We start from the raw sequence: 22667 nt of genomic DNA, 5'->3' as shown, positions 1-22667 counted from the left end.
TCTGCAGGAATTTGCGGCCCGCGAACCTTAATTCCTCCTAGCATTCGGGTGAGCATATCTTCATTGCTCTCTCAGTCGAGCATCTGATTAGGTTGCGTTTTTGTTGCAACGGAACGAAGCTATCAAAGTGAATATACTGACCTTTCCACGTTTGCTTTCTGTGGACCTTGCGTTCTATGGTCCCGTCGGTCTTCTTTTTAACATTGACATCGAAGAAACTTAACTGTCCGTTCTGTTCTGATTCGATGGTAACCTTGAAATAAATTAAAACGTCGCATCATTTTACCATACTATTTCGATTGTGGATTAATTCCACTCGGACCGTTCTAAGGTCTGTTTTAACATGTTACTGGGCAACCTGGAAGTCTCCATCGAACGATGTATAACGGCGACTGCTTCTCACGTGACACCCTAAGTTGATTGCCAAAACGACTGCCCAATAGCGGTCAGCTGAATTAAGAGTACAAATTTTTTCAACTGAATTAGTATCCCAAAACCGTCGTTTGTGGATGGGCGAATGTGCAACCCTCATCATCCACATATCTATCATAGTTACGTTGACGGGTCGCTGGAAGACATATTTTATGTTCGAGTTGTAGAATTTGCATCCAAATCGTTTGAAAAAAATTTCCTTCTGTCCTAGAGCAATCATTCTTGTGAATGCACAATACAGGGACTCGAGTTTCCCTCTCATTAAAACCCATTGGAAGTATATGCTCAGAAGTGCCGGGGCTCGAAGTCCGGTCGTCTGAAATCCGCTATTTGAACGGGCACGCTTGACACAGCCGAATTATCACGTGTGAGCAGGCAAACGTGTTCATTCTTGGGCGATTTGACTGCATGAGGAAGGATCCAGTAATTGTCCTGGTTGTGCCCATCGATTGACTCGCCTGTCACGTCTTCCCAGTCATGTGGCGTCACGAGCGCTTGAAACCTTGCGGACAAAAGTTGGTTAGTTGCAGGTGGTGATGTCGCTTTTGAAACGCGTCCAGGTGCCTCAGAATACGGCGTTGATCTTTTCTGATAAATTATGCAGTTGTGATTGCAAACGAACTGACAAACTGCATGAGGGGGTGGGAGTGAAAATAACGGACGAACAATTTGCCCGCCTGCATAGTGGAAGGCCTCTGGTGGTTTGGACTAGGCAACCTTACAAGCGGATAAACGCGATTCAGAGATGACTTCAAATTGCGCTTGGCTAGCATCTTCAAACGCCAGAGGAAGAAATATACATTTTTCCCCTGCTTCCTGAGCTACGGTAATCTGACTCGAATGGTATTTTACGTTTTTTGAGGAATGCTTGTGTGCAGGCGCGCGACCGAAATTTTCCCACGTTCAGTTTACCTCAAGACTACATGGAGTGATTGGTACTGGCAGTTTTCCGACTATGCACCGACTATCCGTGTGTCCATTGCGTAGCTTGATTTTACAGAATAAGGAGGATATGTAAATAGGACCTAATAATAGTTGGGGCAGAGTCTTTAAGACAGACTGTTAACAAATGACTACCCTGACCTCTTCATCGAATTTCACTACAGTTCAAAACAAGCTCTTCTGAAAGCAAAGGACAAGTTAAAATTTCTTCTTCTGCCATCTAAAAGTGAAAATGTAGCCAATGACATGAACCACAAATTAACTTCAGTCGTAAACCGCGATTATTCGGTTGTATGGGTGCGTGTAGTGCAACCGGCTAAAGTACTTCCAGTTCCCCCGCTTCGCACTTTCCACATGCTTGCACTCTCCTCAGATCAAGCGAATCTTTCACCCTCCAGTGGCACCCGCCCTAGTGGATTATTGTCTAGCAGCTCAATAATATATAGTTATCGTTGTGCATGAAATACACAGAGCGAATGCTCGGAAAATAGTGACGAAAAACCTGGCGATCTCATTGACGGCTGGAGAGCCTTGGAACAAATCACCGTAAACTAGATATGCGCTAATAGATGCCACGACATCGTCGTCATTAAAAAAGTCATCAAAAAGGATTCCTTTTAACCATAAATGAATTGCGAAGTAGGGGAAACAGCGAGTTAGTTAATTATCAACGGGGGAGTATAATCAGAGTCGCCGGTAGTATCCTATGGAATTATGTTTATCAATTCAGGAAATCAATAGAATAACTGCTTTGCGGATCGATTTTCGGCCGTGTGAAATGTATGTGGAAAAGAAACATCTTCGGTTGATTGCCCGATCGGTTGTTCTATTCTTGCAACGCGTCAGTGACCAGGACAGGAGAAGGCGTTGACTCAGCCGACAAGCCTGTTGACTGGGAACCCTGGAAACGGAGACCAGGAAAGTGGGCTTATAGACTGTGAACACAAACTAGTGTTAAAATACAACAAGTAGACTTAGTTTCCCATTACATTTCCTTATCAGCACTGGTGAAACTCTATAAGCAGAATTTCGCGATGAAGCTCAAAAGAATCGCCAGATACTAGAGTTAGATTACTGAACCAGATCACAACCCCCAAAAGCCATCCGAAAGGGGTACCTAACTAACACACTGTATAGGGTGAGGACTTACATATGAAATTCCACTGTTAGCCGTGTTATTGAGTAAACCGCAAAATATTGGAATATACTCGTCAGTCGATACCTTGTGAGCTCTCCATGCGCTGACCCAAACTCACCACTTAGTCTTTTACAGGATTACTTATGCTTTTCATTTAAAAAACGGGACAAATGCTATCCGTTTATGATTACTGTTTACGCAACGTTATTTGAATTGGCAAACTCAATAGTAAAGAGGAAAAATAACTGTCTCCTATGGACTGAAATGAGTGAAGCCTAGTTTTGTTCTAATTTTTGGCTTTTCACTAGTGTATAGATTATTGCATACATTGGTTTATTTCAATAAAATGATGGAGTAGTACTCGCTTTCAAATCCATTCACCAATACAGCCTTCGAAAGAAAAGTTGACGCCACATTCGGTTCGAAATTAGAAGCGTGCGGAACCATTTGAGCGCACGTTACATAGTGTAAACCGGAGGGGAATAAGACAGAAAAATATCTAAAGGAGCTAGTTCTGCAACTTTCACCATACGAAACTGATGGTTTATGATTCTCCGAGTAGGTTGGAATAACTAGACACTTGAGTTTCACAAATAAGCACATTTGCGTATCACTTTGGTTTTTTCACGGGAGACTGAACTGAATCTCTCGTTTGGGATATTCTTCGACTGAATTTGCTGCACAAACGTCGCCTCGTTTTTCAGTTGGTACGATATCCGAGATATCACAGAGTATTCTCCTAAAGGAAACAGGGTTGCTGAGAGAATTCTTCGAAGAGTTCCCTTTATATAAATACTTCTCTCTATAGATTGTTGAGAAGGGTGACTTGCAGGCTCACAACACCGATGAGCGACATTCAGGCATATTTGGTGATTAATCAGGGTGTGTTAGTACAGCCCTTGACCTCTACAACCATCGCTGGCCTTGATGGAACAATGAAGCAACCGTACGGATAACAAAAGTTATCACCTTGGAAAAAACTGGTTAGAAATGGTGTGCCGGCCTGGAATTAGAATGAATGAACCTGCAATCCCGATTATTCTTAACATTTCCTGTGGCACTATTGTTTTTCGTTAATCTGAGAGCTGTACTCTGTATGCACATCGCACTCGGTTCAGCAAATTCTTGCCATCTTGGTGGAATTTTTCTGAGGAATCCGCTTGAAAGAATATTTTAGCATCGCTCTTCCTATAGCTAATCAGCAATGCACATCCTTGGCCGTGTTGGAGTTTCAAGTCCAGTTATCTAACATGCGAGGCAAGTGTGCTGTCGCTGCTCAAGCAGCTCCACACTACGATCGTCTGAACATTCATCTTTCTGGCGTACTTAATGAGTACAACTTATGATGGCAGAAAACGACCGCTAGTCAACGGACACTACGGTTAGGATATATGGAGGACCACCAAAGTCCATAGAATCCAATGTTAAAAATGAGCTCTCTGTCAACGGACGGGCATAAAGCTAAAGATTATACATACTTGAAAGACATCGGAGCTGACTCGGACAGTGAGTCAACAATCACAACCGGCTAGTTCTTTGGGTCACATACGCCTGCGAACAGTGGATGAGTAAAAGCGAAGCGTGTTGGACAGCAAGAACGGGCATGAACAGAGTGAGTTAGACAAAAAGAGGATGATAGTACAGTAGTTTAGCAGTGAACCTATGCGAGTGCCGGCCACATTTTTTAGGCACTAGTTATCCTGAAAGCTGTCGAAGAATTGGCGAATGTCGCACCTGTGCAGAGTATTAGTTCACATTCATTGACTAATGAAAAATACATCCGTCATGGCTATCCGAGATGACCAGACTATAAATACGTCCAAGTTCACTGTTAACAGTTAGAACTGGGTGTACACATCAATCAAGACAGATTGGCATGATGCCCTCGATTTTTTGGGTATTCAGTGTTTTTTTAGGTCCCCATTATGCGCAATTAATTTAAAACATTCGCATGTTGCATCAAGAAGATAAAGACCGCTTAACTTCAAATCCAACAATGGTGTATTGTCTCTTGGGTGAGAACTCATCTTTAATGCAAAGGCGACATGGATACCCAGTTTGTTCATCAGGAAATGATAAGCTGAAAACTCACCATCACAGATGTTGTCTGGTGACAGTCAAACAGCTTAATTTCGGGCTGGCTGTCAACCTGTAGACCTTCAAACATTCGCCCTCTGCATGCAACATATCCCTAGAGGTGAAGGGAATGCGTGGGTTGCTTTGTGTTGAAAAAATTAACGGGAAATTAATAACTTCGTGAGATGCGGCCCTAAATAAACCGAAGGATATTTCAGTCAGTCGGCGAATAAACGAGTACAAGTCAAACAGCAAATACAGCTCTCGATTTCTATCATAATCCAAAAATAGCCAAACAAATCCCGCCACACCAGAGAGCCGGTCTTATTATGCAGGGACGGGTAGCTCAGCCTTCGCGGTCATGATCACACTGCCGTATGAGAACGTTTTTATAGGCAGGTCATTTTGTAGAAGTACTACGAATGACTATAATAGCATTGCAACTAACTACTGGTTGGAAGGCTTAATCCACTCTCAGAAGATTTAGATGTTGAGGATGGCGCTACGCCAGAACATGTTGAGAATAAACTATTTCTGATGTAAACAGCTCGTTCTGGTACGTCTTATTAGGTCTGGAATGCTTACATTCTGGAAATCTCTTCCTGGTATTGACAGTATTCGCTAACAGCTTTACGTTGTTTCAGTGGACACTGTAACGACCGGCGGAACCACACAGAATTGAAAGATTCAAAAACAGTGTTCTGAATGACCACAAAGACGATGACCATGTACCACACCACGATACTCTCAGCCGTTTTACCAAGCATAGGCAATAAGTATCAGCTTCAAACCCAACGTCAGTCATTTTATCCTGCATAACAATATTCAGATTCAGTGGGACCAAGCTCTTCAAATGGCCACCTCCCAGTCAATTCCACTCCATTGGGTTGTGTCTGAATTAGCTAGACGAGTGGCTGGACAGCCTCTTGTGTGCGAAAAGGGTTAAATTGAACGAAATATCATCGTCGCTACCCGACGGCGTTTATGTTGAGCTGAACGCAACTGCGAACGGCCAATGAACCAATGCGAGTAATCACACAACAATTAAGACAGCTTGACGCGTTTAGTTAGAACAAGGTTATTGTACAACCGAACATCCCTTGAGTTTCAGAGGCCACATTTGTCTGACTGTGTCAGGCAGTAAGTGTGCCACCCTCTAGGCCCGTCCAACTTAAGCCTGTTGGCCGTTTCCGTATGTAATGATGACGACGGAGTCATTGGAATGTGGTGGGAGGTAAGAGGTAATGATTGTTCTCTACGCAAAGTGCATTATTTTCGGGCCTGAATGTTTTTTGTTGTTTGTCCTGTCAACCCAATTCATCAGGTCAGGGGGTTCACAGGAGCAGAGGTCAAAAAACGGAGGCGAAAACAACCAAGTTTCTTCTGGTTTCGATCAGTGAGTTGCAAGGTAGGGGAGAGAGGCTGATTGTGAGTGAACGCATATTTTATTATGTGTTCATCTTATATGCGAGGGGTGTAGGAACCATAGGTCCGTTGGTTGACACAGTTTAGTCCTCCACTTTTTGTGCCCAACATCAGCCTCACTACTGTAAAAATATCCTATGTAAATTTTCCCACTGCAAACTCAGTGGTGTGTATAGGATGGGTCTAGGCGACCTCAACGGGGAGGAGTATGATGCACAACTTGTACAGGCAATGAATTGCCTAGTGTGTCTTTTCAATAGTACAGGGAAACACTCAATCCAGGGACTACAAAGTGCCGTGAGTCTAACCGATCCCTACCAGGCTTATCCACCCCTGCAGGTCTTCAGACGATATTTGGTGACCCCAGGTGGGCAAGAGATTAGGAGGCTGGTATCTTTATCTGGAGTTGCCTGCTGCATCAGACTCATGGAGTCCCGAACAATGTGATTAATACGGTACGCAATTACGTGCACAGCAGTGTGTAGACCAGCATGAGAGCGCTTGGGTCAGCTTAAACGGAAGAGGACTGGACGGATGGCAAGTGAAAATACAGTTCTGAAGTCGGTTATGTGCATTATCAAAGGTGGCTCTCTATGTATTCATATGAAAATGAACGCTTTAGGCTTACTTATTAAATATTTAAAAAAATATTTACTCCTGTTAATTCGTTCAACATGTCTATGTGGCCTCAAATCAATAAGCCCTTAGCCAAAGTTGATGACCACGACGTATGAGAGACTACTCAAACAGTATTCAGTGAAGCCTATGTTGCAAAATGTGGGTACATCTGAGACGCTGTTACAGTTCTATGTTCAATTGTTGTAGACTGCCGTAGATGCAGATTTGTCCCAGAAAAGTCTGTACATATGTAAGAATCTACGACTTTTTAGAGTTGAACATACGGCAGACTTGAGTGCTCTACGAAGCCAGTTTCTCCGGGTGTACCTACAAGGTATAAACTACATTACCCATTTAGAAAGTCCGAAAATATCACAAGAATAGGTAATAGAATACTACGATATCTTGTTCAATAAAAGTCCCGGCGATATAAATGCTGTGGTTACTCGTCCAGCATATCGAGGAGATATTCATACACAAAAACAAATATCCTTCCGATTTGTTTCAGGTGGTAAATCCAAAGGATATTTATAACAATGGAGGCCACTTCACCCATCTTCTATCCAGCTGAGGAGACTGACCTCGCACATGAAGAGACACACGGATCAAACGCAAACACCCACTGCACACAACCCCCAGATGCACATACACACTGACTTTCTCAGCTCGCCCAACTTGACACACCCACACCCAACGTCAGACACATCTCCACTACACCTCTACCGTTCACAAGAACCACGTTTCAATTAAGTGTCATTGTGATGCGTTTCAAGAATCTATCATCCCAGTTACAGTCATTTCGAGTGTATAAAACGTGGAGAGGAGTTACCCATAGTAACCAAAACGTCGGGGTTACTGTATCTTATTCCAACTGTTGTCGTGATTTGACAAATCTCTGCGTATAAGCGCCATTGAGTATCGACCAGGGATTGTCAATTATGCAACCTGTAAGCTGGCCAAAGAAAAAATACACTTACTTTAGGCAGCCAGTCAGAACACTGGGTATCATTTCGCAGTGGTAACGTGTTTATACATGTCTGTGCTTGAAGTGTGACGTTGAAAGTCACGAGGCGTCCATTTTTGTACTGAAATCCAAAACATGTTTATAGGTTCATGAATGTTCACAATCCCACGAACCTCAGTTGTAATATCCTCCATTGTTGCTATAGCATATTCGACTTGGATCGATAGTTTTGACTTCTTCCTCTCAGATGAAATCGAGTCATTCCGACTATTTGGTAACCCGCTTTCCGTAAGCAATATTTGTTTAATGACATAGTCTGACTGGTTGAACACCTTTTGACAAGTATACGGAATCAGATAGATCGATGGCGCACGATTCCAGTCCACATAGTAACCAATCACTTTGCATTCAATATAATGCTGTAAATTGGATTAGAGGAAGAACGGTAAAGTAACCACCTTTGATTCACAGATTCTGAAATACATTAAATATCGTCCCTGTTTACAAGCAAGTTTCATCAAAGAATCGCTTTTCCATCACAAGTACTGTATTCTGCATTTATAGGACATTCCTATACCGAATATTTTAGCATGAAACAAGTCTTGCGATTCGAATTAATTTCACACTGCATTGACTTTACTGACGCCAACTTTTGGTCTTATACGAACGATTCAGATAATCCTTTCGATTCTTTCAGTTTGCACCGACTTACATGTATTGCGGCAGACGAGTGCGTATAATGTTCAATTTTTGTGACGCGAACACGCTGTGTTGGTAATAACTTCCAGCAACGGCGCCTGCAGCACTCTTATGCTGTTGAGCAACAACCTGAAGGGAATTATTAATGAACGACCAAATATGGAGGTTTAACGGCTTCAGTTGTGATCTTGACCCGTTGTGAAGAAAACCTCAGCGAGTTTCACTCATACCAGATCGACAATAATGATTGGTTTGTGGCTGAATGAAATTCGCAATTCCTCCGCACGTAATTCGGTGGTCAGATGACTTCAATGATGCCTCCATAAAAAATCACGGCTGTGCGTGTTGTTCCGGCGGGATATAACGGTATAATGATGCCAAGTAGGACACACCGTTCAAAACAAACACGCTAGGATATCATTATTCCTAACGACGTCTTACAACCTGACCTGGCGATCCGTGTCTGTAAATTTTGTGTTCGTCTATCTTACACTGTTTGTCACACTTGGCGATAGACCAGGGGAGTGAAATGAATTCATCCCACAACTGTGTTGTTCTCATTGATGTCTTAGACAAAAAACACTGAATTGAAGGCTCAGATGCTGAGACGGAGACAGTTTATGCAAGAAACAGGCTTCACTTCGAACTAGACGAGATGATTCAACAATTGTTTGTAAAAAAAACTACACGTCACAGGAACACAACTGTGAGAAGATGCTCAAAATTATGGGTGAATGCGGATAGATCGGGAAAAATTCCTATCTCATCTGTTGGTTCCTCCTTGCTCAGACCTATAGCGTGTTGGGTTATTAAGACCAAAGTACAGCTTCGACAGCAAGCAACCATATGGTCGTAATCTCTCGGCTTCTGTATTGTCTCGACCGAATGAAAATAAGCCGGCAGCCACAATTAACTATTCGATACCACTTGAGTGATGGGTCAGCTATCGATGACAATCATGGACCTGTTGCGGTACCAATGGATGCGTATTGGTGTATCTTACGAGATAAGCTATGCTCTATGAACTTTACTGCAGATTATAGGTTGGCTTCCGTAGACATGTTACTGGATGTGGAAAGTTGGTAGGTAATTCACTCTAACGTCTGCCAGAACAGTGGCTTTCTGAAGTGCTGTGTAGTCAAAGGCTGCTTATTTTTACGATAGACTCATTCCTCGGGCATGGATGAATGAATGAGTCTGCATCAGAAGGTCTACCGCCGCCAATTGGATTAATCCAATAAAAGAACTCGGTGTGCCAAGCAGCACTCGTGTCATAACTCAGCTGCAGTTGTGGACCAACCAGTCACCATCTAGATAGCGTTCTATCGCTGACATGTGCTACTACTTCGGCGGCAGGGGATGTGAGATGACCAGAGTGACATGTGCTACTACTTCGGCGGCAGGGGGATGTGAGATGACCAGAGAAAAAAAATGCTTGTTCTAAAGCGTTTTGACAGCATACTAAATAAAGCTGTCATTTACACGCCAAGGTGACGGTGAAGTGGAGCCCAAATCGAGTGTCAAATACTGACGCGCTGGGATGAATGATCCTGAATTAATCATGGGATTGACCGCACTTCAGGTGGGCTTTGTGTGCAACTCAACACAAAACCTAGTAAGGTTCTCCTTCATAAGTCTATCAGCAGCACAGTCTTAAGCCACATCCATTTATGAAAGATCTGCAATCCACTGAATACTATTCAGGTAGTCTTCCCGGTTAGTGCGGTCCTGTTTTGGTTTGTGGAAGTGATCTGATAAAAATCCAATAAACGCACCATTTTTTCAACATTCAAATTGGACCCTGTACTTACAAACAAAAAACGAAAGCAAAAAACTTACCGAGTAACGCCAAAAATCACATTCTGCTGAAGTTAGACTGTCGTTGCATTTGTTTGGTCGGATGTCAAGGGTGACCTCTAAACCCTGTCCAGCAATCAACTAAAAGAATAGAATATTCCGTAGGAAGCAACTGGGTGAACGTACTGGTATTTCAGTGCTTCGAACCTCAGGATCACCGTAGATAACTTTGTTTGTGGGGAGCATATCTTGGCGCAAGCTGCTTATCGCCGACACAAACATATTTGCATGTGCCAAAGTTATATTGAAAGGAATCACCGGATCTCCAGTGGATTTTTTCACTGGTTGGTCGGTAATTTGCTTGCATTGAACAACTTCCAGTTCGTGAACACCAGACTTCCAAGGATGAAAAGCCAGCTTGCAGTGGCATTGGATGAATCCCTAGACAAAGCAGAAGTCCCAGGAAAAACGGAAATATCATCATGCGTTAACAAAATATGTGGCCTCTCATAGTTCAGCAGTTCACTGTCGTACGAAACAGTCTGAATGACACATTATGATTCGTTTGAGATATGGAATTATTCGCACTGACCTCAGTCCCACTCAAACTGTCTGATTCTGGTCCTGGTACAAAGTGGAGCTGAGCAGAACCAGACACATTGCCCAACCGTTCCATCATTCCAGACGTGGTAATCGAGGCACATCCAACTCCTCATATGACGGATGTCCGAGTTTAGTTCCCAGGACAGCCCTAGCTATGTACTATCAATGAGCTTTAATAAGGATAGAAGTCAGGTCCAGGGCCATTGCTCTTTGATTTAGACTAGCAAGAATGCTCGTTAAAGGACTGGGAGGAGGCTTTTCGAACGAGAATAAGGCGAATAATAAGTCTAAAATTTCGTAACATCCTACAACAGATTGAAATTTAAATAGACGACCTCTCCGGCTGATGTGGTTTTGTGTGCACCAGCTACCCAATAGGCACGCTAGTAAGAACAAAATTCACAAACGAACACAACTCGCATAGCTACAGAACGACATTATTGCAACATAAGAGGACTTGATAGCAATTTGAACAAACCACAGTGAATGCAGCTGCACAAATGCATGCTCATGTGCGGATCCTTGAGCACCATTTATTGGTTGAGAATTAAATTGCATAATAGATGTCAGGGAAATGAGTTAAAACAGAACTTTCGGAGCGCATACATAAGTGGCGTGGAGTTAATTCTAAATAAATACTGTCAATAGTGATTGTTCTTTCATGCGTACGCTGTACTAGTGACCAGCCCAGCTGAGCATCTGTTTGAAAGAGTGCTGTTAACTTTGACGAGGCTTGTCTGCAAGGCAATTTGGCTAGGAATGAAGTCCGCCGTCCGTTGATTACGTACAGATAGGATTCCTAATTGAATTTTGCACGATATGGGCGACCTCCAGCTCGCGATGACTAAATGAGAGAACACTCTTCAGGAGTCAGAGTGAAACTATGCTCATCAGGTGACAAGTGACTAGCATTGAATCAGGGTCCAATGAATTTCCCAAGACATAATCAATAACCCACAAGTCATATTAGGATATCGGCCACTCACTTTCAGTGGAATTACTATTATTAGTAGGCAAATAAAATCAGTTACTTGGCAAAGGATATTCAAGGCCATAGGCGTAATAGCTGTGACAAGGTGAAGATTTCAGCCCACTATTTTCAGTCTTTACAAATTAAAAGCAAGTAGATGTGGACCAGAATTGGTCAAAATGCTGCTTTTATAATAACATAAAATATCAACTACTGAGTTTTCGAACAAATTTAGACGCCCAACTCTTATTTATCCGGACTGTTTCCATAGTCGCAACAAAAAATATTCGTTTCATTCGCATTTCCAAGCCTACCTGAAACGACCTGCATTGTTCAGATGATGTAGCTCCTGTTGAAATATTTTTGCACTGCTCCGGAATGTATTCTGGTCGCAAATTTGCATAAAAATCAAACTTTTCACCGGGAAGAGGCTGAAAGATGTTAGGAAATTCATGATAATTGTTCCAAAAAAACTTACGATTCGCCCGTATGCAAAAATCCCTTCAATTTTCAACGGTTCCCTACTTCCGATTTTACCGCTTATCAAACGCGAAAATCGAGGTAACAGTGGATCCACATTGTACTTCCGAAAATCCACGTGGCACAGGGGTTTATTGTGGTTGCTCTGTTCCCGACGTTCCATAGAATAGCATCCACGAATATCGATCGTTCTCCTTTTCCTTTGGAATGTTCTGATCCAATGTGTCACTCGGCATACAATAAAGTGCTGACAAAGGTGCATTCGGTGTGAGATGGTCAAAAGATAAAATACTTCACTATAGTGTGTCTGATAGTATGAATTTATCAACAGGTTGTCTTGAAATGATTTGCCGTCACTGAAAACGAAGTGAACCATCAGAACAACAGAGCTGGGTAAAGCAAGTTTAGCAGGCCTGGTTGGGCTGCCTGAGGTCAGCAGATGGAAACATGTGACGGTGTCAGAAAGGAATTTCAATGACTGTGACCCTGTGGAACAAACTGTAGCTGTTGGTGTAATCGAGCCTCAGTCTATCAGCTATGCGGGCCCTCGGTATACCTGAATTATATACCACTAAGTTCGGCTGCCAAGTTGCTTTCATTTTCGCATGAAAAAATTGAGGTTACTGGAATTTTAACTCAAAACTTTGCCAAGGGTGGAGTTCTGTGGCAAGTCTGGTGCAGATCGAATCTGTTGCTAACTGGCCATATATGTTCCAATAATGCACCTGATGAGTGGTTTGGGCTACTGACTGCCTTCCGTAACCAAATGGTTTAGCAACAGGGGATCGCCAGCTAAGCACGTTGACGGATTGAGAACTACTCCCATCCAGTCTACACTCCACATTTACTCCGGTTATGAGGAATTCTACTGGCTGCATCCCGCCTTTAAGCAAACGGCATGTGGACCACCCATTGTATACTGGGATTCCTTGGCTTGGTTTGATGTTAAAGCCAGAACTGGACACGGATGCCAATCGTGCAATCGCTGAGCCTTTCATTATTTTCAATGACAGGAGGATGAATTAAAGCATTCTAGGCGTATGTGAGAACTCCTGACCTCATGCAAACAACGCTTGAAAACCTAATCCTTTATCAGCTAAACCTGGTTGTCTACCTAACGACGTTTGTCGAGGATCAGTTATCAGCTTCGTTTAGGTAAGACATTTCAGTTATCTAGACTTACGGAGTCTAAAGCAACATTGTCCAGTTATTTTGACAAACTGCCTTTCGCCAGAGGTCGCGCGTCTTTGAGGAACCTGAACACCGCTATACCATTTCCCGCCACGCTTTGGCGAATGGACATTGGGTTTCGGTCAACAGGCCCAGTGTTTCGGCAAAATATCATTTGTTATGACTGACACAAACCGGCACGCCTTCAAAATCAATCTCTGTATGTCTTTGCAGCACATGCCGTTGGGTGTATCGCTGGTGGTATTCGGTCTTCGGATTTCTACTCTCACTCGTTTGGAAACTAACAGATAAAAGTTCGTCTTTAGGAATGGCTTATGTGTTATCTACCGTACCAGTACAACAATAGTTCACGTGCCTGTATATTACTGAATGCAATGTATCAGTATCAGCTTTGAACAGAGAAGCAGTCGCGTTGACGCCGTAAATGGGCTTCACCGTAACATAACTGTCTGCACTCGGTAGCCCAGTGACAGACTAAACCCGGTTGTTCGGTCGCTTACTCTATCCTCGGTTAACTTAGTTCCAGACGCGGCTTCGAATGCTTAAGTTTCCATTCGAGAAGCTTACAGGCCGTCAGTTGTGATGCTGCTACCCCGCCAACTGTCTAACCAACACAGTAGCCAATCCTGACGTAACTAGCCCATGTTTTTCAAGCCTCCGTGCCCACTATTCCGGCAATGTGAGCTGTCCGGTGGGCCCTATCAATAAAGGCTTGTTGCATTCAGCTCTACAGGCATGCAATGCGGCCCCTGAGGCTGGGCATACCCGCTTCCCTTACTGAGAAACGGAGCCACTGTAGCGTGGTTGAGGCTGCCGTAGGTAGCGCTCATAGCTACGATGGAGAAACTCCCTTGCTCGCCGGAAGTGTAAATTATGTAGACCGGATGTACCGGCTGTTTCCCGATATACCATAGGGCCCTGGAAAGCTCCCACTGACACGACACACTGTAGCAAATTTTACATTTTTGTGGAAAACGGCGGACATGGCGTGAGTGCCAAAATTGTTTTCATCGGACGAATTTAAGTTATTCATCCTAATAGGAGCAGTTTTCCGTCCCGGTCACGGGTCAGTTCAATCTAATGGAAGTTTTTCTAACCGAATTTAGTCGTTCGTTTCAATAGTGCTCACTTGTATGCAAATCAGGTAAGACAATTCCTCCATTTATGTGAAAACAGCGTTTTGTTTGTCCCATTCGCATGGCAGAGGCAGATTCAAAATTAGGAGGACATGCATAGCCGAAAATAAATTGTGCTTGTCAACAATCATTCACGAAACACTTTGGGAAAGCTCAAAATGATGTCCTACCAAATATCGGGCTTTTTCAACTAATGACATGATAACAACAGTGTTAATATTAATAGGGATGGCGATGATGTTGAGAATGATTGCAGGGATAAAACAGTCTCCTACCTTGTGTTTGTATGTTAAGTATGGCGGTATAGAAGGCCCCCAGTTCCACCAAAGGTACAGGTTGAAGGATACCCGATCGCCGAAGAGTTTCTCAAAAGTAAAAGCATTGGGGATGAAAACATGAGCATCTTACCTCACGATCCAACAGCTGAATTTGGTGGATGTGGAAGGTGACATTTTCGGAGGAGTAGTTTGTGAGAATCCCGGTGACTTCCTCTGCCACTGACCATAAGTCATCATCTTCGTTCTTAGTCATTGCTTGAAGATCGTTTTGAATACTTAACAGCCTTGTTTCATTACACCCAAAAATGTTTAGTTCGTATGTTTGCTCGAGTGCCAACATCCTCACACTTACGTGACATGTCACAAGATTCTGTCAAGAAATAAGGAAGAAACATAATCCTGCAATGAAAATGGTGACTAGTTTCAGAATGCTACCGTCTCAGGTTAGCACAATTCTCATGTGTTAGTGAGAGCGCTTTTCCACTTTTATTACTCTTAGGACGGTTTTGGTAATCCTCTCCATAAAAGGTATTCTGAATAATGATTGCATTCATGAAGAGACCACATTAAATTTTGCTGTAATCTAAGCGTTATTGTGAACTCACTCCGAAGGAAATCCGCTCCTCAGAGAGATTACAATGTCCTTATTCTGTGGTCTTCTCTACACGGAAGGAACGCTATGTTATTAGGAGTACAACTTCTAGAATAATTTTGTGTGCTAAGAACCGTGAATTCGATTATATGTTTAGTAATATCGATTGATTCATGCATGAAAGGTGCTGTGGTTCACTGTGTGCACAGAGGATTCGCTTGCCGTTGTGGCGTTGTCCAAATACCCAAACAACTAGACGGCCTCATTCTAATGTTTTTTCAGCTATCAGACAGGACAGAAAGCTGACAACGGCACGTGTGAGGCTAAGCATACTCGTCCTCGCACAGTTTTCATGGCTCATTAAGGGCCGGTATCTGATAAGGGGTTCAGTCAACGTCCCAAGGAATCATGAGATCTACGAAGCTGATTACTATAAAGACGCACATATTCACAGTATTCCTTATCTTTAACCAGCAAACCATAACCTAGCATAACCGACCAAATTTCGGCGGGAATTTTCCGCAAAAATTTTGAGATCAGTCTGATTCCCAGTCTTCTAAACATCAGGTAGAATCCACAAAGCCATGTTGGTCGTAAGAGCCTGAAAATGGTCAGCCAGCATGAATAGAGCTGTGAGCAATTGAGTCGGTAATGTCGGTTCGTTGGTAGATTCTGGATGAACAAAATGTCATATTCCCGTAGGATCTGGAGAAAGTGAACAAACAACGACCGCAGCTACTATGAAACTGTTGGAAAATTTGTGGGACTTACAGTTCAAAACGGCGTTGAAAGCTGAAATGCTGAAATACTCTAGCCGTTTGCCTGCCTAATAAAGATAGGATTTATTCAGTGTGTGAAATTTTCTTCCCCATTTACGGGAGCTATTCTCATCTGATCCGGTAATTTTTGAATATTGGTAATCTGCATAAACCAACGCCATCCGATGTCATCCGCTCGTCAGTAGATTGATCAGACTTGGTTTTTATCCACTTTTCAAGTCCACGGTAGTCACTATCTGGCCCCTATTGACACTTTCGGGTCGGTGTGCTTTTCACCTTGTGGAGGTCTAGTGGCTGTGTACTACGTACCAGAACACTGACACCAATGCAATTTTAGAAGTTCCTTCGGCAATAACATTACGCCTATTGCACAGATCTACAAGGATATTGCCTACAGCTTAACCCTTATATTCTGGATAATTCTGGGCTTGGTGGCATAGCTTTTATCTTTGGGCGGTGAAGTAACGCCAAAATCGTGGGAGTCCGTACACACGATAGAACAGAGTTGGTCGTTCGGCTTGCATTTTCATGTCTGCGAACAGGCAGTCACACACCATAGCTATGTTCACCTCATTCCACGGCCCACTTTACTCAGGAGCCCCGTTCACAAAATGCTGCTCACTCCCAGTCGTTACGTAGGCAGATTTTACTGCTTCTTAAATCAAAATGATATTCACATCAGTGCTACTTATTTCGTCCCATCCAGCGAGGTTTTTGGTCAGATGTCATGACACTTTAGACCTTTGGACATCTTAATAGAATATCCTGGTCGGTATGTCAAACAGCTGATGGTTTTCTGAAACCCAGATTTGGTGAGAATGCCAAGATGTACCTAAAAAGTTTAGGACCGTACTTATCACGAGACCTCGAACAGCTTGCATAGCGGTGACAGTGAAGACCATCAGACTGAGAGACACAAAAGTCGGCAAACTTAGGAAAAACCAGACCCACCTGGTTTTTCTTGTCAGTGTCATCACTTTTCGCAAATATATTCGCGTTCTTCTTCTCCCAATTTGTTGACTGAAGCGTCACCTTGAACGTCACAAACAAAGACAAATCCATCTAAAATTGGGATGTTTAGATGAACTTATCTCCGCGCCTTTCGTGCACACTTACCTTTGCAGTGCGGTTCGAGACATCCTCAACGATAATTAGGCCATAATACCTCGGGTCAGTGTTCATCCTGTTGAACTCAACTTCCACTTGTTTCAAAATGACGGGAAATGTAGTCTCGGCTACCATGATATCAAGGTACGTTGGTGGTAGGTTAAGATGTGGTGGCTTTGGAGCGACGAAATGACAGTTTGTTACGTCAACATAGTGGAAGGCGTGCAGCGAAGAAAGTGATTTAGCATGAACGTCACAAATAACGGCAGTCTGGAAAGCAAATATGATAAGGGGTCTCAATAAATGCACTGACACCATATATTATATCACTTACGAGAATTGGTATTGAGACTACTGAAACGATACTGATCAAATACCAACGGTACTGGCGAATATAGATATATTTGAGCTTCGCCTTTCAAGGAACAATATAAAAGGGTTAGATAAGATCGTCCAATCATGGGTTTTGCTTATAATTACAAGAAACATCCGAATATAGGTGCGCGGGACCCAGAAATTTTAGATGTTAGCAAATCATAAAACTTAAGACTGAAGTATAATGTGGCAACATAAGGCTATACGAACTCGGTTAAATTCACACAACAGAGTACGAGTACGAAGTATCCTGTATATGTGATCAACGACAATTATTCAAGCTTACACAGGCTTGAGAATGAACTAAACTCAGTTGTGTCTCAGCGAAGTACGTTGTGAATCCGCCCACATGATGCCCTAGCCTCCACAGCACTTTTCAAATAATCCAGTAATGTGGTTCATTTAAAAGCCACAGTTCACTGTTTTTATCTTGCATTTGAAATCTTCCAAAGTATGTCCTGGCTGGCTGTCTTCTGCGGGTAACAATGGCTACTCAAACGGTTCCAAACCGGTCGGAAGACCGATGATCGATTGAATGGCTTATTTACACTGGCGAGTGCAATCCAAAATCCGGAATCCTAGATTACCTACGGAATAAGTAGGCTGCAGGCGTGATATTCCGCTTGATGGGAATATTTTTTCCTCATTGCTGAGACTGAATGTTTCTGGCAAACGGTGCTGAATTGAGTGAGATTTTCAGAAACTTTTCATCAACTTAGTGCTACCGTGCATAAGTAGCTTTTGTTTTGAATAAAATTGGAATTAACAAATTCAAAGTTGGATGTACGATGGATTTGTTCTAGACGTTCATTCACAAACAGCCTTGATATTATCTCACTAAGATCTGAGGCGTGAAACAATTACGCAAAAACTCAAATTGCTCGTTGTGGAGCAAACATCGCATAACTGTATCGCCTCATCATCATCATCATCATCATCATCATCATCATCATCCTCATCATCATCATTATCATCATCATCATCATCATCATCATCATCACCGTCATCATCATCGACAACAACAACAAGAACGACAACATCAGAGGCAGCAAACTAATTTTTGACGCTGGTACTCCACTACCTTACAACCACATATTTTGTTGAAAGAGAGAGAATAAGGATAATCGAGCCTATGAGAGACGGATCAAGAACTAGCCCAATGCAGGCATTCTGAGGAATCTCTCCTTCATCAGATGCTCGGTCAGATATCCTGAACGAATGCAAAAAGCTGCTGACATCGATGTCAAGCCATTTCTTGAAGCTTTCAAAACCAACCACGTGTGATTGAGCAATCCCATTGGGCGATCCTTAGAGTACCCCTCATCCTAAATAATAATGTTTGTATCAATGTGTTTCAAGTAAATGTATTCAACACACTGCTAACAGTGCGCCGTCACTAACGACTGAGGGCGCTTGTCCTAGGTGATCTCATAATTTAAATCCCACGATTCCTTCCCAACCAGTAATCTTAGTTAGTCACGAAACTTTCAGAATGCTCTCGCAAAATGAAATGTTTCACACTTGTAAACTTTCAATCGAGCTTATGCGGGAATCTTAAGCTTCTCAAAACTGTCCTGTCCGATGCTTCGCTTCTATAGTGTCTCCTAGTTTTTTTTATCTTCTGGTTAGTTTCGTTGGACCAACTTCACTATTTTAACCAGGATATATTCAATTTTTAATATACTTCGTATACATGTTTTTATTGGTGAATTTCGCTTCACGAGATAAGTAACGTCATTCTTGACTTGACCTCTCTTGACTACTCGACTCCACCAGCGTATCCTTGACTCGACCCGAACGGTCAGTCAAATTGCGTTACTAGTAAAACGGACTAGTACATAAGGAGTCGTTATCAAAACATTACAGGATGGTGGTCTGTGATGTATGAAATATGGAATGCCGTCCCATAACCAGCAACTTAGCGCTCTGTATCACGTGAGTGAATTGTGTGACCAGAGGATGAAAACCAATATGTTTTGTCTGAATGCAAGCCACCGACAAATGAATGGTGGGGTGTAAAAAAAGCCCCTAAGTCTAACCGTTCTTTCGAATTTCTCCACTCCACTTCAACACATGACGTTCGGATTTCGGTTACGCGCTGACCAAAGCAAATGGTCAGGAGATTCGTTCAATTTGGCTAATAAAATAATTCAGGAATCAACGTATTTTGTGCCGCGACGGTATGAAATGCCAATAAGTGTAAAAATTAGTGTATTACACCAAATGCAGTGTTCATCATTCTTCATCAGTAGAGTGCGGCCTTGTGGCACAATTTAAGTAGATCATGCAGTAGTTTAGCTTGTAGGTCGTCTCACGTATTCCAGACTGCCGTGGTCAGAACACTTGTGGTACCGAAGTTCCTGGTCCACTTAGATGCATGCCTCACCATTATGTCCTGTACTTTTCTGCGGGTCACTCGAGTAGTCGGATATTCCGGTGGAAACGTCAGCTTGTCCCACTTACACGATTCGGACTGAAGTATTACCATGCTGATAAATCACTTCTCAAACTCGCATTTTCCGTGACAATGGTAAAGGCTACAAATTAGTGTCCTGTCATAGGATCAGTCCTTTGTTGCCCATGTACTTAAATCCTTAACTACCACACTGCCTGACCCATTTTTTCAATAAATGATATTCTTTCCACTGTGTTGTGTATATGGTGTAATCATACGAGGGCCCTTCCTCATCTTGGTATATTTCAGCCATGGGAAATCTGGATACTTGTCGGACGTGAAAATTAGCGCTCCGCCCACTTTTAAATGTTCAGCTACCAACTAGACAGCATCAAATTCGAATAAACTAAGCGACCTGTCAGAGTCGCACTGCTGGTTTTTGACAGAACATTCATACTGCATGACATCAAGCACTGATAGGTGACCATTGCTAGTGACTCATACGAAGAAAAGTAACAAACTGATGACTACCCTGACTGCCTCCTAGATTTCCACATAAGTTTTCCATACTCTTGATTTTGTACGTGCTCATAAGCACATATTACAAACGAAGGCGGTCCTTGAGCAAGGCACAAAATTCACAGCCTCTGGCCTAATCTCAATTCCTCCATACAAGTATTATTTAGGGATGGGATATTGATCTGTCCAATTGCGCCTTTTTCACCTCTGATGCGTATTCTGGGCTTCTCGAACTTAGCCATCCATGCCTATGTTTTTCTTGTTTAGCCGTTACCACGATTCATACTACGTGCAATTTTCGACTTTGTTGTGTTCTTGCATGTCTGGGGAGGCAAGGTAAGATGGCAACAAAGCTTTGGCCCAATATAAAAGCATTTAACTCTTGATATGGTGGATATCAGAGGCTTTTAGTACACAATCTGCAAGGACATCGACACTGAGAGCGCAAAATTGTTAGGGGTACCTTACAATTAGTAAACACTCTCCTCCGTGCACTACATAAGGCAATGAACAAATAAGTGTTCCGAGAACTGGCCCCTTTCAAGAATGCTGATTCTTCGAGAGAGGTGAATATGTGCGGCACCATTATTAGTGATTGTGTATAGAATCTGGTCTGGAGATAGTGTACACCCGGTGTCCTGTGCTCACGCAGGATACATGGATGTGTTAACCGATCGATGTATGACGAAATCCTCCATCTCCATGCTGCTGATTAAGTCGCGCGTCTGTTATATGCCCTGACACATCTTGGCGACAGTCATTCTTTGAAATTTCCGTGAAATAAGGGATTTCGCCATACCCTCTGTGAGGAGACTGTTAGGAAATTCAGGTTTCTGAAGGTTATCCCAAAATACCAGAAATCTACTGAGACCCTCATCTCCATTAACAACCGATGCGACAGCCTTGGATCGGGGTAGGACAGTGTCCCTCAATAATATAGCACGTGGCCGTTGTACTTTCGAACTCACTAGCTTTTTCGCAATAAATTTATTGTGTTCCTTTTCGTCGAGTCTTTCTTCTGGCGCTAGGCACTGTTGTGGGGACGGCAGTCAGACATAACAGAGACGATACCTTGGAAGTGGCCAGATGGATTGGAAACGTACATCTGCTTCGATCGTGGAAAATTCCTCTCAAAACATACGTCAACCTTAACATATATGCTGAATATAGTGAAGCAAACTGTAAACCGCATGGACTGCTGAAGCTGAGAGCACAGTGTCGACTGATAAGCGCCATTCTAAAAAAATCAGATCAATGAAGAACCCACTTTAGCATAACTGTTTATAGTGATGCTGAGCTACTTGAACGGCCAACTTGGTGCTAAATACCCAGTCTGCAAACTATCGGAAAGTAGCCAAAGCCCAAAGCTGCGTAACAGCTTGATGCAACATGCACGTTGCAAGCAAAGCCTATAGACCAACAGTACACAATGGGTCAAGTCATCTTTTCAATTTGGATGTGTATCACCCGATGGACGGCAACATAGACGAGCATAGCCTGACTGCAAGAGAATCTGTGGATTTGGCCGGCTGATACAAAGTATTTATCACACTACTCTACTTGAGTAGCACTTGCGGATGCTTCGGGACGGAAGGGTTAAAAACCTTTTGAAATTGGTAAGTCTCACAAGCTTCAGTTGCGTCGGTTCGTGTTGCGGACATTAAATGAGCTCACAAACTGTTACACTAAAAACGGCAACCTACATCCGGCGGATGAATATTTTAACTTGATCCCTGTCCTCGGTTTGCATCATTTCGGTTTTCTGATAGAACACGCGCACTTGAATGCATAATGTATGTACAGCTGAAATCTGTTGACGTTAGGTAACAAGCTGGAGAAACGGGATTTTTATGCCCATGGTATGTTATTCCGAGGCCACGTCGTATCAAATGACCTAAACTAGCAGGTTTCACAGAGGTTATGCTACTTTAATGCAGCTCTATCATTGGGCATCTTATTTTGAAAACTACTGAGGTTGTAGTATGACCTAATCCCAGTAAATAAATTTTCATTGGTCTCGTTTTGAATTTGAACAACGGGGAAAGTTGTCGGGTTAAACTTATAAAATAATATAATATATATATGTATAATATTTATATTATATATGATATATATTATATATATAATATGATAATATAATATATTATATAC

At 42.6% G+C, this 22667-nt stretch overlaps 1 protein-coding gene across 1 annotated transcript in view; it reads right to left on the bottom strand.

The window, feature by feature from the left end:
* Positions 1-1813: 1813 nt before the first annotated feature.
* The window catches only part of T265_05092 (hypothetical protein), a gene marked incomplete at both ends in the record, with an annotated part of 51899 nt that continues 31045 nt past the window's right edge, over positions 1814-22667 (bottom strand). Inside the window, 12 exons of the mRNA XM_009170009.1 lie at positions 1814-2275; positions 4605-4703; positions 7609-7716; positions 7769-8014; positions 10134-10232; positions 10278-10532; positions 11979-12095; positions 12143-12391; positions 14747-14836; positions 14880-15119; positions 17072-17182; positions 17237-17497. Coding sequence (XP_009168273.1) covers positions 2201-2275; positions 4605-4703; positions 7609-7716; positions 7769-8014; positions 10134-10232; positions 10278-10532; positions 11979-12095; positions 12143-12391; positions 14747-14836; positions 14880-15119; positions 17072-17182; positions 17237-17497 — 1950 coding nt within the window. The remainder of the gene's footprint in view (positions 2276-4604; positions 4704-7608; positions 7717-7768; positions 8015-10133; positions 10233-10277; positions 10533-11978; positions 12096-12142; positions 12392-14746; positions 14837-14879; positions 15120-17071; positions 17183-17236; positions 17498-22667) is intronic.

Source organism: Opisthorchis viverrini (assembly GCF_000715545.1).
Source record: "Opisthorchis viverrini unplaced genomic scaffold opera_v5_92, whole genome shotgun sequence".
NCBI classification, from domain to species: Eukaryota; Metazoa; Platyhelminthes; class Trematoda; order Opisthorchiida; family Opisthorchiidae; genus Opisthorchis; species Opisthorchis viverrini.
Note: the sequence above shows the minus strand (reverse complement) of the source record. Positions and strands in the feature narration are given on the sequence as shown.